Below are 15,249 nucleotides of genomic sequence, written 5' to 3'. Positions count from 1 at the left end.
CCAACATGTACATACCATCAAACTGTCATCCCAAGCTGATATGTTAACGAAGTTAGAATGAATTCCAATAAAAATTCAACAAGTAATGGTCAAAAATGTGATTTCCCTATATACACTATAGTAAAGTTTACCCCCTCCCCAGGGGCAAACATGAGACCCCAGGGTCATGAAATTCACAATTTTGGTAAAGCACCTTAAGATCCTTCCATCTATGTAGAGTATTTGATTCTACCATATCTAAGAGTAGAGAAGAAGATTTTTGAAATTTTTGTCAATTTGACCCTTTTTGGCCCCGCCCACCAGCCCCTGGGGGTCAACTAGGGCCAACATGTACATACCATCAAAGTGTCATCCCATGCTGATAATTTGATACAAGTTAGAATGAATTCCAATACAAATCCAACAAATAATAGTCAAAAATGTGATTTCCCTATATAAACTATAGTAAAGTTTACCCCCTCCCCAGGGGCAAACGTGAGACCCCAGGGTCATGAAATTCACAATTTTGGTAAAGCACCTTAAGATCCTTCCATCTATGAAGAGTATTTGATTCTACCATATCTGAGAGTAGAGAAGAAGATTTTTGAAGTTTTAGTCAATTTGACCCTTTTTGGCCCCGCCCCGCAGGCCCCTGGGGGTCAACTAGGGCCAACATGTACATACCATCAAAGTGTCATCCCATGCTGATAATTTGATACAAGTTAGAATGAATTCCAATACAAATCCAACAAATAATAGTCAAAAATGTGATTTCCCTATATAAACTATAGTAAAGTTTACCCCCTCCCCAGGGGCAAACGTGAGACCCCAGGGTCATGAAATTCACAATTTTGGTAAAGCACCTTAAGACCCTTCCATCTATGAAGAGTATTTGATTCTACCATATCTGAGAGTAGAGAAGAAGATTTTTGAAATTTTTGTCAATTTGACCCTTTTTTAGCCCCGCCCACCAGCCCCTGGGGGTCAAATAGGGCCAACATGTACATACCATCAAAGTGTCATCCCATGCTGATAATTTGATACAAGTTAGAATGAATTCCAATACAAATCCAACAAATAATAGTCAAAAATGTGATTTCCCTATATAAACTATAATAAAGTTTACCCCCTCCCCAGGGGCAAACATGAGACCCCAGGGTCATGAAATTCACAATTTTGGTAAAGCACCTTAAGACCCTTCCATCTATGAAGAGTATTTGATTCTACCATATCTGAGAGTAGAGAAGAAGATTTTTGAAGTTTTAGTCAATTTGACCCTTTTTGGCCCCGCCCCGCAGGCCCCTGGGGGGTGGGGACCATATAATTCACAATTTTGGTTCACCCTCAGCCATGGAAGCTTCCTGTAAAATTTCATTGAATTTAGTTCAGCGGTTTTTGAGAAGAAGTTGAAAATGTAAATTGTTTACGACGCACGACGGACGACGCACACCGCACGACGCACGACGCCGGACAAAAGGCGATTGCAATAGGTCAACTGAGACGAAGTCTCAGTTGACCTAATAATAAAAGCTGAACTCTTATCAGGTGTTCCTTCAATGTACCAACAACCTTCCTGGACAGGGCAAGCAATAGTTGTCATTCCTGCAGTTTACATAAAGCATCATATGGGGACTGGTTGATAAATTCACCTCAAGAAAGGATTGTCTGACCCTACCTGGGACAAGTTTGCATCTCGGTCATGGTATCATGTTTGTTACATGTGTTGCACAAAGAGACAGCAGGATAAATCAGTCAATCTTTTTGCTGAACATTTCATTTTTCTGGCAGTATTAATTTGCTTGAACTACTAAGTTGCAAGCAATGAATATCATTTACATTGTACCTCATTATGAAAATTAAAAAATAATGAAAACAAGAAAAACAAATTAAAAGAAAGGAAGACAAATTGAAGAAAAAAAAAACAAAAGAAAAAAAGCCTTACGAAAATGCGTTTTTGTAATATTGCATCAAAATATAAAAAAAATCATGTACTAGTATTTGAAAACACAACTTGTTAAAAAAAATGGAAAAAAACCCCCAAAAAACAAAGAAAAAGGCTGCCCTTTCATGCTTGCAAGTGACTACCCACCCTTGATGCAAGCGTTTAACACTTAATTCACTGTGTTGTTCATTGTATTGTTTTCATTTTCTTTTTCCCTCGTTTATATTAAATGTTAGAAGAGCTCATTCAAACTGTATTTTGCTTCCTAAGTTTTCGTTGCGGCGAGAGTTATCCTTCTTGATGTTGGAACCGCGTCGTCAAAATGGTACTAAGTAGACTACTAACCGGAACATACAGACTGCAGACAACTAAAGCCATTTTTAATCAACACGGAGTCAACTCAACCTGTCCACTATGCGGTAAACAGCCTGAAACTAAACAGCACTTTATCGCAGAATGCGAACAACCAATGTCAATTAGGTGCAAGTATAAAGACAAAATTGAACACACTCTAAACATCAAAATAAACAACGCTGAAGACTTCACATGGCTAATAATCAACCATAGACTATGGCTAAAGAACAGGAAAATATGTGTCAAGAGCCTAGTAGACCATGAACTGTGTGAAACAACCTTGAACTTTGTATACGCACTGCATATGAACAGGATGTTGATCACTGAGCATGGTATTCCACACTGAAAAGCAACTAATCACTAATCTACCTTCCTATAGAAGTTTTTTTTTAATCAATAATTTTTAGAGGGAACACCAGTAATAGGGTCAAACCACAACGAAATTACTGCAAAGAGCAGAAGAGCCCTACGGAGGTGAGCCGATCTTCAACGGCTGGAAAAATACAACAAAACAGAACAGAATGGCGGCTAACAACCAAAATCGAGAATTTGCTGTTGGTACTGCATGCTACCGCTGACTGTACAGAGCGGTTTCCAAAAACAATATCCAATAGTTAGATTGTAAATCTCGTTTTTAAAAGTATAATATGATACTTGTTTCCATGACGAATGTACGTTTTGATTGCGCTGCAAAACGAAAGTACACATTCCCAAATTTGGAATCGTGTTCTCCGCTAGAATTATACGCAAGGTAGGCAAGTCACAAGCCAATTTGCTGTTTTCGACTGTATTTTTCACGCGTATTAAATCTATAAGATATTCTCGATAATCCTGTTTACTTATGTGCGTCTGTATCATCAATTCTGCAATGCATTTCTCTCAAAAACGTGCTTTTAAAAATAAATGTCAAATTGAACGTCAATAATCGTAAATTAATTCAGGCCAGGAAAAGCCACGTGCATATTTTCTTAGGGCCACAATACCCATCATGCAATTTATTCAGTGACGAAAGTGTTAACCAGTTCATGCCTGGCAGCACTTACAATATTTCCATCATCTAACAGTTGTATTTTGTACATGGTGTATGTACCCAAGGGTTTTTCAGTGTTTACAATTTTTCCTTTCTTACCACCTGCACCAACAGTCACATAATCACCAATCTTAAATGTTTTTTCCATTTCAGAATACAATATGATGAACTGAAGCAGAAGACAGACAACAGGAAGTTGACAGACAGACAGACAACAGGAAGTTGACAGACAGACAACAGGAAGTTGACCGACAGACAGGAAGTGGAAGTAGTGCTGAACGTATTACTGCGCCAACATCTAAAATGGTTTAATTGCTACAGGAAATACTAATTTATGCAATATAAACTCTGTCACAAGTGTGAGAAAAATAATCAATCGCTAGTTATTGTGTGGGATAGAGAAATCTCAACCACTCAGGTTTAGATTTTTAGTCCAGGACTCGGCAAGCCTCGTCCTGGACAAAAATCTAAACCTTCGTGGTTGAGATTTCTCTATCCCACATACTAACTAGCGATAGATTATATTAATCTCACTGTAGTAAATTATCTACTAATAATTTTTCGAAGGATGTTTCTTATGCCTGGTATAAATTGATTAAATCTAAGGAAATTAAAGAACCCCAACAAAATTCATTTTTAACTAAGTGCATTTGGAATAATAAGGACATAACTGTTGCTGGTAAACCCGTGTTCTATAAATCATGGTATAAATCAGGAATACATACAATTGCAGACCTTCTAAAGATTTCAGAGGACATAACCTTTCTATTCATTTGAAGAACTTTCACAAAGATATCAATTACATACAAATTTTCTTCAGGTCCAAGGATTAATATCTGTAGTTCGGAAATGTCTGCCAGATCCTCTACCCCAAAATATCCCACCAGTTATTCGCCCTTTGCTACCACCTAATATACAGTGTTTTCTCTCAAGTATCAGTGATTCAAAACTCTTTTATAATATTTTCAATAAAACAGACACTGTTGCTACTGACGATTCAAAATGGAATGAACAGCTCATATTTGATGAAGGAGAATGGAGTAAAATAGACAATATTCCACGTAAAGTAACAAAAAATACTAAACTTCAATTGCTTCAATATCGCATATCTCATTATATTCTTACCGCCAATTCTAATTTGTTTAAATATGATATAGTAAATAGTCATATGGGCACTTTCTGTAACTCTGAAAGAGAAACAATAATTCACTTGATGTGGGAATGCCAGGAAGTGCAAAATCTATAACAAAATTTTGAATCACTGGTAGATGCACTCTATATTCCTTTTGCAATAAATAAACAGTCTTTTCATTTTGGACTCACAAACAATTTTATTAATGCCACAGTTGATAATATAGTAGTTCGTATCATCAAACAATACATTTACAGAACGAGGGGTCTTGATAAATCCTTAAATGTCAACACATTGGCAAACAACATAAAAGATTACTACAATACGCAGAAATTCATATCAAACGGTTAAAATGATTTTTTCAAAGCAAAATTCACGAATACTTGGTGTATATAGAAAAATCTATTCGTCTTGATAGTTAATAGCAAAAACTAATTCCTGACAGTTTAAAACACTATTATATTCTTTTTGTAACTAAAGCTATGCCATTATCTATATTAACCCCCACATCTCTACCCTAAAGGAAACTCTTTTTATTTCTATCTCTCTACAGAAATAAATAATTTACTGTATGTACATGTATTCAAATTAACCACAACTATTATCCTTGTTTCTATCACCTTTTTTTTTCTTTCTTTCTTTCCTCCCCCTCCCCTTCTTCATTTTGTAAATGCAATTGTAAAAATATGAACATTAATGTAATACTGTCTCTGTGTGTTATGTGTATGTGATTATACATGTATATGTATTATACACCATGATTTCAAAATAAAAAATAAATTATAAAAAAAAACAACAACAATAACATTGACCCTCTGTTATTGTGTTTCTGGTGACACCATTATCATATGTCGTATTTGTGGGAGTATAACTGTCGACATGTTTGAACTTTCGGGTGAAATAGATAACATCCCTTTACTTGAACTTTCTGCTGAGAGCAAAATCTTATTTCCTGTTTTTGGAGGCAATACTATAATTGCTGCTTTTGGATGCGATGTCATACATGTATTTGGAGGCGATGTCATACTTGTATTTGGAGGCGATGCCATACTTGTATTTGGAGGCGATGCCATACTTGTATTTGGAGTTTCTGCTGATAGAGGTGCCGATACTTTAGTTATATGTACACTGTCTTTTGTCATGAGAACATCACAACTGATGTCTTTTGTCATGAGAACATCACAACTGATGTCTTTTGTCATGAGAACATCACAACTGATGTCTTTTGTCATGAGAACATCACAACTGATGTCTTTAAATTGTTTCAAGATGGACTCCTTTTCCTCCAACAATGCACTTCGTATCCGCCTTAGTTTGTTATTGTGTGCACTGATAGTATTGATTCTCTGAAAACAAAGATATAACCAATTTACACACTGGGTATACTACACACTGGGAACACTACACACTGGGAACACTACACACTGGGAACACTACACCCTGGGTATACTACACACTGGGAACACTACACATTGGGAACACTACACCCTGGGTATACTACACACTGGGTATACTACACACTGGGTATACTACACACTGGGTATACTACACACTGGGTATACTACACACTGGGAACACTACACACTGGGAACACTACACACTGGGAACACTACACACTGGGAACACTACACACTGGGTACAATACACATTGGGAACACTACACACTGGGAACACTACACACTGGGAACACTACACACTGGGAACACTACACACTGGGAACACTACACACTGGGTACACTACACACTGGGTATACTACACACTGGGTATACTACACACTGGGTATACTACACACTGGGTATACTACACACTGGGAACACTACACACTGGGAACACTACACACTGGGTACACTACACCCTGGGTATACTACACACTGGGAACACTACACATTGGGTACAATACACACTGGGAACACTACACACTGGGTACACTACACACTGGGTATACTACACACTGGGTACACTACACACTGGGTACACTACACACTGGGTACACTACACACTGGGTATACTACACACTGGGTACACTACACACTGGGTATACTACACACTGGGTATACTACACACTGGGTACACTACACATTGGATCGCTACACACTGGGTACACTACACATTGGATACACAACACACTGGGTACACTACACACTGGACACACTACACATTGGATACACTACACATTGGATACACTACACATTGGGTACATTACACATTGGGTGCATTACACACTGGGTACACAACACATTGTATACATTACACATTGGGTACATTACACATTGTATACATTACACATTGGGTACATTACACATTGTATACATTACACATTGGGTACATTACACATTTGGTACATTACACATTGGATACACTACAAATTGGATACATTACACATTGGGTACACAACACATTGGGTACACTACACATTGGGTACACTACACATTGGGTACACAACACATTGGGTACACTACACATTGGGTACATTACACATTGGGTACATTACACATTGGATACACTACACATTGTGTACACTACACATTGGGTACACTACACATTGGATACATAACACATTTGGTACACTACACATTTGGTACATTACACATTGGATGCACTACACATTGGGTACACTACGCATTGGATACACTACACATTGGATACACTACACATTGGGTACATTACACATTGGGTACACTACACACTGGATACAATATACATTGGGTACATTACACATAGTAACAATGACAAGTGTTGACATGGAAACAATGACAAGTTTTAATGTGATAATAAGGAGAGTTTTAATGTGTGATACAGTAATAAGGAGAGTTCTAATGTGTGATAATAAGGAGAGTTTTAATGTGGGATAATAAGGAGAGTGTTAATGTGTGATAATAAGGAGAGTTCTAATGTGTGATAATAAGGAGATTTCTAATGTGTGATAATAAGGAGAGTTTTAATGTGTGATAATAACGAGAGTTTTAATGTGTGATAATAACGAGAGTTCTAATGTGTGATAATAAGGAGAGTTTTAATGTGTGATAATAACGAGAGTTTTAATGTGTGATAATAACGAGAGTTCTAATGTGTGATAATAAGGAGAGTTTTAATGTGTGATAATAAGGAGAGTTCTAATGTGTGATAATAAGGAGAGTTTTAATGTGTGATAATAACGAGAGTTTTAATGTGTGATAATAACGAGAGTTTTAATGTGTGATAATAACGAGAGTTTTAATGTGTGATAATAAGGAGAGTTTTAATGTGTGATAATAAGGAGAGTTCTAATGTGTGATAATAAGGAGAGTTTTAATGTGTGATAATAAGGAGAGTTTTAATGTGTGATAATAACGAGAGTTTTAATGTGTGATAATAACGAGAGTTTTAATGTGTGATAATAACGAGAGTTTTAATGTGTGATAATAACGAGAGTTTTAATGTGTGATAATAACGAGAGTTTTAATGTGTGATAATAACGAGAGTTTTAATGTGTGGTAATAAGGAGAGTTCTAATGTGTGATAATAAGGAGAGTTTTAATGTGTGATAATAACGAGAGTTCTAATGTGTGATAATAACGGGAGTTTGTGTGATAATAAGGAGAGTTTTAATGTATAGTTACCTTCCATAGTTTGTCCTCTTGTACGATCTGTCTTTGTCTCACTCGTCTGCTGGATTCCTTGTTTTGATTTTGTCGTATGATTTTTTTTCTTATGTCCTCGACTGTCAACTGTACATCAACCAAAATGCAAATATATATCTTCAAAATATTTGAAAATTTAATCGCCAGATTTTGAATTAAGTCATGATAAATTTAAGTTATCATGAACTTTAAAATTTTAACCGTGTTCGATTCTTTTTGTGTCAGTATTGAAACATAATTTATAAATGTAGAATATAATAAGTCAGTTAACAAATTACAGATAAAATCTATCCACCTTATCCTCAACGGGTTTTCGTTTGGTCTCTGAAACCGAAAGTTCGGTCCTCCCCTCGGACAGGCGCCTCGCCTGAATTTTGTAACGTAGTTCCTGTTTAAGTAGTGGTGTGACAGTTCCCATTTCGGCACTCTGTATGTATGCGCGAGTGAGATCGAGTTCTGCTCTGACATCTTCCAGAAACCCCGGGGGGCTCACCCGGCTAGGTGGGGTGTTGATGACAAGACATGAGTCTGTAGCACTAGGTGGCATTTCCGGCCGTCTCCAGGCTCATCATCTGTACAGACAACACATCTGGATCATTAATTAGGGTAATAGATTTACAGGTCCAGGTATGTGGACACCAGAGAAAATCGAATAATGCAACGTTCTCAAAATAAGATATGGGGTAGTGACATGGAAACCACATGCAAAACTTAAAAGACGAAATGAGGAAAACCTCAAACTCTTTACAAGGAGTAACAACGTCATAACAACGATGATAGGTTGACGACACAACATTCGCGGAATTACAGTAGCATACGACAAAGCCTATAATGGGAGATTGTTTAGTTTATGACCGGAAATGGGAAAAAAGGTTTGTGAATTGTTATTTTCTTTCCAAAGTCGCCCCGATTTCTACAATCACATCATGCAATACCAGCAACTGACTTTCACTCTGTATCGGGCCTGGATATCTATGTATATGGTCTCGGTTATGTTTTTACTTCGGAGCCATTCTTCGGTCATTCCTCTTCCTGATGTCTCCCTTGACTGCCTCAATGTCCGAAGTACCAGGGCGAGCTCATGGCATACCGTGGCGTCCTGCGTCAATCGTCCATCCGTCCGTCAACAATTGACTTCAATTCATTGGACAAAATTTGACTGGTAGGATCATTATTGTGGAGACTAGAAATTGTACAAATGGTGGGACTGACCCCTCTGGGGGCTGAGGGGTGGGGCCAAAAGGGGTCAATTTTGCTAAATTGATGTAAACAACTTCTTCTCTGGAACTAAGCAATGGATATCACTCATATTTGACTGGTAGCATTGCTATGGGATAGGGATTCAAAATTGTACAAATGGTGGGGCTGGTCCCCTGGGGGCCTGAGAGGCGGGGCAAAAAGAGGCCAATTTGACTAAATTGATATAAACAATACATTGTCTGGAAGAAAACGATGAATATCTATCATATTTGACTGGTAGGGGTGGGGATTAAAACAACTATAAATGGTCCAGCTGATCCCAGGAGGCTGAGGTGTGGGTCTAAGGAGTTCAATTTTTTTAAAGATATATAAACGACTTCTCTAAAACTAAGTTATATACATCGCTCATATTTGATTGGTAGCATCCTTATGGGATAGGGATTCAAAATTGTACAAATGCTGGGGCTGACCCACCCCCTCCCCTTGGGGGTCTAAAGGGCAGAGCCAAAAAGGGGTCCATTTTGCAATATTGATGTTAATGACTTCTTCTCTGGAACTAAGCCATGTATGACATTGATATTTCAGTGGTAACATCCCCAGGAGGCTGGGATTGACATTTATACAAATATTGGGCTGACACCTTTCCCTTGAAGTTTGGGGTCTTAACCCACCCTTGAAGACTTATTTCTTTTGTTTTATCTGTGAAACCATTCAGATCCGAACCCCTTGCTGGGCATCAAGAGATGAACACTATCCTGATGCAAAAATGGGCCCAGGGTTTCCGACCCCAAGGAAATCATACTTTCTATAAATACAATCATGTTGAATCTTGACTTTGTTTTTGGGTTATATCTTTGAAGCAGTAGATATCACCACAAAATGATTATATAAAATCATACATCAACAAATAAAGCTATAAGCAAATGGAACATAAACATTATTTTGATGTTTGCTCAAATAAACCGGGTGAGCGATACAGGCCCTCTGGGTCTCTTGGTTTGAGCGTTCGCCCCTGTCAGGGAGGCTATAACTTCCCCTGGCCAAGACAAACCAAGATCTATAAAATATAATAATCACATAATACAACACAAAGGTACACACCAACTCCTATAGGTACTAAACACCTAATACAACACAAAGGTACACACCCACTCCTATAGGTACTAAACACATACTACAACACAAAGGTACACACCCACTCCTATAGGTACTAAACACCTAATACAACACAAAGGTACACACCCACTCCTATAGGTACTAAACACCTAATACAACACAAAGGTACACACCCACTCCTATAGTTACTAAACACATACTACAACACAAAGGTACACACCCACTCCTATAGGTACTAAACACATAATACAACACAAAGGTACACACCGACTCCTATAGGTACTAAACACATACTACAACACAAAGGTACACACCAACTCCTATAGGTACTAAACACATACTACAACACAAAGGTACACACCAACTCCTATAGGTACTAAACACATAATACAACACAAAGGTACACACCCACTCCTATAGGTACTAAACACCTAATACAACACAAAGGTACACACCCACTCCTATAGTTACTAAACACATACTACAACACAAAGGTACACACCCACTCCTATAGGTACTAAACACATAATACAACACAAAGGTACACACCGACTCCTATAGGTACTAAACACATAATACAACACAAAGGTACACACCAACTCCTATAGGTACTAAACACATAATACAACACAAAGGTACACACCAACTCCTATAGGTACTAAACACCTAATACAACACAAAGGTACACACCGACTCCTATAGGTACTAAACACCTAATACAACACAAAGGTACACACCAACTCCTATAGGTACTAAACACGTAATACAACACAAAGGTACACACCAACTCCTATAGGTACTAAACACATACTACAACACAAAGGTACACACCGACTCCTATAGGTACTAAACACATAATACAACACAAAGGTACACACCCACTCCTATAGGTACTAAACACGTAATACAACACAAAGGTACACACCCACTCCTATAGGTACTAAACACCTAATACAACACAAAGGTACACACCAACTCCTATAGGTACTAAACACATAATACAACACAAAGGTACACACCAACTCCTATAGGTACTAAACACATACTACAACACAAAGGACAATTAAACACATCATAGCAAACAATGTAGAGAATGTAATATAACATGGAAAAAAATGTCTTGCCTGGCTTCACATGCCACGTAAGCCTACCGTAAGAGATATAATATATGATATAGTTATATATATATATATATATATACATACATATCATTGTTGACAATCGTACATTTCTACAGAAAAGCCTAGATTATGCACGCAGTTCATTAAACAGAAAATATGTCAAATGCCATGTTAACGTGACTTGAACGACACATCACAGTATAGACTTTTCTCGGAATTCCATGAATAGCCCTTACCCGAAATTCCGTGTCTTCCTTCAAGTATTGCAGAAGTTTATAAATGAGAACGGAAAACACCTTTTTCTATTTTTAACTCCTTCGTTTTTAGTGCCACGTATACAAACACATATGTGGATCATGTTATTTTCCATGTATCACTGATGTATCCTAGACTTTTAAAGTCAGATTCTATTTTGGATGCTCGCTTGACTGGTTCGTTATTTAAGAACGGGAATATCATGTTAACGTTACTCGAACGACACATCACAGTACAGACTTTTAACGAAATTTCCATTTATATATTACCTAAAATTCGGTGTCCTTCTTCAAGTATTGCAGAAGTTTATAAATGAGAACGGAAAACACCTTTTTCTATTTTTAACTCCTTCGTTTTTAGTGCCACGTATACAAACAAATATGGCGATCATGTTATTTTCCACGTATCACTGATGTATCCTAGCCTTTTAAAGTCAGATTCTATTTTGGATGCTCGCTTGACTGGTTGTTATTTAAAAACGGATACTGATTCTATTTTAAGTTAAAGGTTATTTCCGTGTATGTTGCGTACATCTTAAAATAGCCTGGTTTTTCCATTCTAAATATAGTAACTGTGAGCAGTGTATTTATATACATCCTGTGAGACAGTTATGACTGCCGATACCTCGCCTGACCCGTCAGCAGGTAACGACACATGTACATGGGTCGATATTTTATACATCACAGTTTGTGTCAAGTAGGAACGAACCCAGCTGGAATCTTAACAACCGTTAACATGTGTCTTGGTTATATAAGTCGGGAACATTAAATGATATATCGATTTCAATATGTATGGCTATATTGTACAATTAATATGAAAATTATCAATGAGTAGAAAATCAGATACAGTAACGAGGTAAAAGTCCTCAATGGTGCTCCTGACCGACCGCTACCACCACAGACGTCCGCATCGGGGTTTAAAGTATTAATAAAATATCAACAGAAGGGGAGTACTTAGGGGTAGAGTAATCCTTTCTAAATCTAAAGCCAGCTTGGACATTTGAAAGTAGATCTATTTCTTCTGAAAATTTGTTTAATCTTGAATTCAAAATAGCAGTAAATACTTTACCGAGACAAGAGACTAGAGTAATTCCTCTATAGTTATCGAGAGTTTAGGGTCACCCTTCTTTTTGTACATCTTTTGTATATAGATTTAACTACTAGTACTCCAATAGTCCACGCTTCTGGTACACATCCTGAGGTTCAAACAACATTAAAAAGTTTAACATATATAGGTAGAAATGTGGACTCTGTATGTTTTATATACACATTAATGATATTTTCATAACCTGGTGCCTTATTACTAGGAAGGTTACAAATAACCAGGTGCCTTATTACTAGGAAGGTTATAAATAACCTGGTGCCTTATTACTAGGAAGGTTACAAATAACCTGGTGCCTTATTACAAGGAAGGTTATAAATAACCTGGTGCCTTATTACTAGGAAGGTTACAAATAACCTGTCTGATTTCATTTTCAGTTATTTCACTATTCAGTATAAAATCAAAATTCATTTTCAGTTGTATATTGAATGATAACTTCATCCTCTCCATCTTCAGAGCTGTTTAATTTTTACTGAATGTATCAGTTGACAAATAAATAAAAATAATAGATTTATCCATATATTTAGTTATTGTGCCTCAAATACGTATTTTATTATGTAATGTATTAAGATGTTGATTGATTGATTGATTAATTCATCATTATCAATATGGCTAACTATCAAGTACACGTCCAGTTTACCGCAAACAAACATGATGGTATGACTCTACTCCAGGCTGGATACCGTACATGGTGGTATGACGCTACTCCAGGCTGGATACCGTACATGGTGGTATGACGCTACTCCAGGCTGGATACCGTACATGGTGGTACGACTCTACTCCAGGCTGGATACCGTACATGGTGGTATGACGCTACTCCAGGCTGGATACCGTACATGGTGGTATGACGCTACTCCAGGCTGGATACCGTACATGGTGGTATGACTCTACTCCAGGCTGGATACCGTACATGATGGTATGACGCTACTCCAGGCTGGATACCGTACATGGTGGTATCTCTACTCCAGGCTGGATACCGTACATGGCGGTATGACTCTACTCCAGGCTGGATACCGTACATGATGGTACGACTCTACTCCAGGCTGGATACCGTACATGGTGGTATGACGCTACTCCAGGCTGGATACCGTACATGGTGGTATGACTCTACTACAGGCTGGATACCGTACATGGTGGTATGACTCTACTCCAGGCTGGATACCGTACATGGTGGTACGACTCTACTACAGGCTGGATACCGTACATGGTGGTACGACTCTACTCCAGGCTGGATACCGTACATGGTGGTACGACTCTACTCCAGGCTGGATACCGTACATGGTGGTATGACTCTACTCCAGGCTGGATACCGTACATGGTGGTATGACTCTACTCCAGGCTGGATACCGTACATGGTGGTACGACTCTACTCCAGGCTGGATACCGTACATGGTGGTATGACTCTACTCCAGGCTGGATACCGTACATGGTGGTATGACGCTACTCCAGGCTGGATACCGTACATGGTGGTACGACTCTACTCCAGGCTGGATACCGTACATGGTGGTATGACTCTACTCCAGGCTGGATACCGTACATGGTGGTATGACTCTACTCCAGGCTGGATACCGTACATGGTGGTATGACTCTACTCCAGGCTGGATACCGTACATGGTGGTATGACTCTACTCCAGGCTGGATACCGTACATGGTGGTATGACTCTACTCCAGGCTGGATACCGTACATGGTGGTATGACTCTACTCCAGGCTGGATACCGTACATGATGGTATGACGCTACTCCAGGCTGGATACCGTACATGGTGGTATGACGCTACTCCAGGCTGGATACCGTACATGGTGGTATGACTCTACTCGAGGCTGGATACCGTACATGATGGTATGACGCTACTCCAGGCTGGATACCGTACATGGTGGTACGACTCTACTACAGGCTGGATACCGTACATGGTGGTATGACTCTACTCCAGGCTGGATACCGTACATGGTGGTATGACTCTACTCCAGGCTGGATACCGTACATGGTGGTATGACGCTACTCCAGGCTGGATACCGTACATGGTGGTATGACTCTACTACAGGCTGGATACCGTACATGGTGGTATCTCTACTCCAGGCTGGATACCGTACATGGTGGTATGACTCTACTCCAGGCTGGATACCGTACATGGTGGTACGACTCTACTCCAGGCTGGATACCGTACATGGTGGTATGACTCTACTCCAGGCTGGATACCGTACATGGTGGTATGACGCTACTCCAGGCTGGATACCGTACATGGTGGTATGACGCTACTCCAGGCTGGATACCGTACATGATGGTATGACTCTACTCCAGGCTGGATACCGTACATGGTGGTATGACGCTACTCCAGGCTGGATACCGTACATGATGGTATGACTCTACTCCAGGCTGGATACCGTACATGGTGGTATGA

The 15,249-nt window shown here is 38.8% G+C and overlaps 1 protein-coding gene across 9 annotated transcripts; it reads right to left on the bottom strand.

The window, feature by feature from the left end:
- Positions 1-4,616: 4,616 nt before the first annotated feature.
- On the bottom strand, positions 4,617-12,201 carry LOC117339472. Of its 9 annotated transcripts, none has more exons than XM_033901122.1 (5): positions 12,020-12,201; positions 8,354-8,630; positions 8,038-8,145; positions 5,688-5,783; positions 4,617-5,657 (listed from the first exon to the last, which is right to left on the bottom strand). In XM_033901122.1, exons 2-5 carry the CDS (start codon positions 8,603-8,605, stop codon positions 5,256-5,258), a joined length of 858 nt encoding a protein of 285 aa, XP_033757013.1. In that variant the 5' UTR covers positions 8,606-8,630; positions 12,020-12,201; the 3' UTR covers positions 4,617-5,255. The 9 variants fall into 9 exon arrangements, with proteins under 9 accessions (XP_033757013.1, XP_033756979.1, XP_033756986.1 ...); XM_033901112.1 differs by having other exon boundaries at positions 5,073-5,567; positions 5,598-5,783; XM_033901140.1 differs by having other exon boundaries at positions 5,073-5,567; positions 5,628-5,783.
- Positions 12,202-15,249: the final 3,048 nt, after the last annotated feature.

This window comes from Pecten maximus, chromosome 1, assembly GCF_902652985.1.
Source record: "Pecten maximus chromosome 1, xPecMax1.1, whole genome shotgun sequence".
Classification (NCBI taxonomy): domain Eukaryota; kingdom Metazoa; phylum Mollusca; class Bivalvia; order Pectinida; family Pectinidae; genus Pecten; species Pecten maximus.
Note: the sequence above shows the minus strand (reverse complement) of the source record. Positions and strands in the feature narration are given on the sequence as shown.

What these genes read in the sequence shown, in the direction of transcription:
- LOC117339472 (XM_033901082.1), bottom strand. Translation starts at nt 8,605, where the DNA reads ATGCCACCTAGTGCTACAGACTCATGTCTTGTCATCAACACCCCACCT. An exon ending in GAAAACCCGTTGAGGATAAG is followed by an intron (nt 8,146 to 8,353) that starts GTGGATAGATTT and finishes GTTGATGTACAG; the next exon opens with TTGACAGTCGAGGACATAAG. An exon ending in AAGAGGACAAACTATGGAAG is followed by an intron (nt 5,784 to 8,037) that starts GTAACTATACAT and finishes CTTTGTTTTCAG; the next exon opens with AGAATCAATACTATCAGTGC.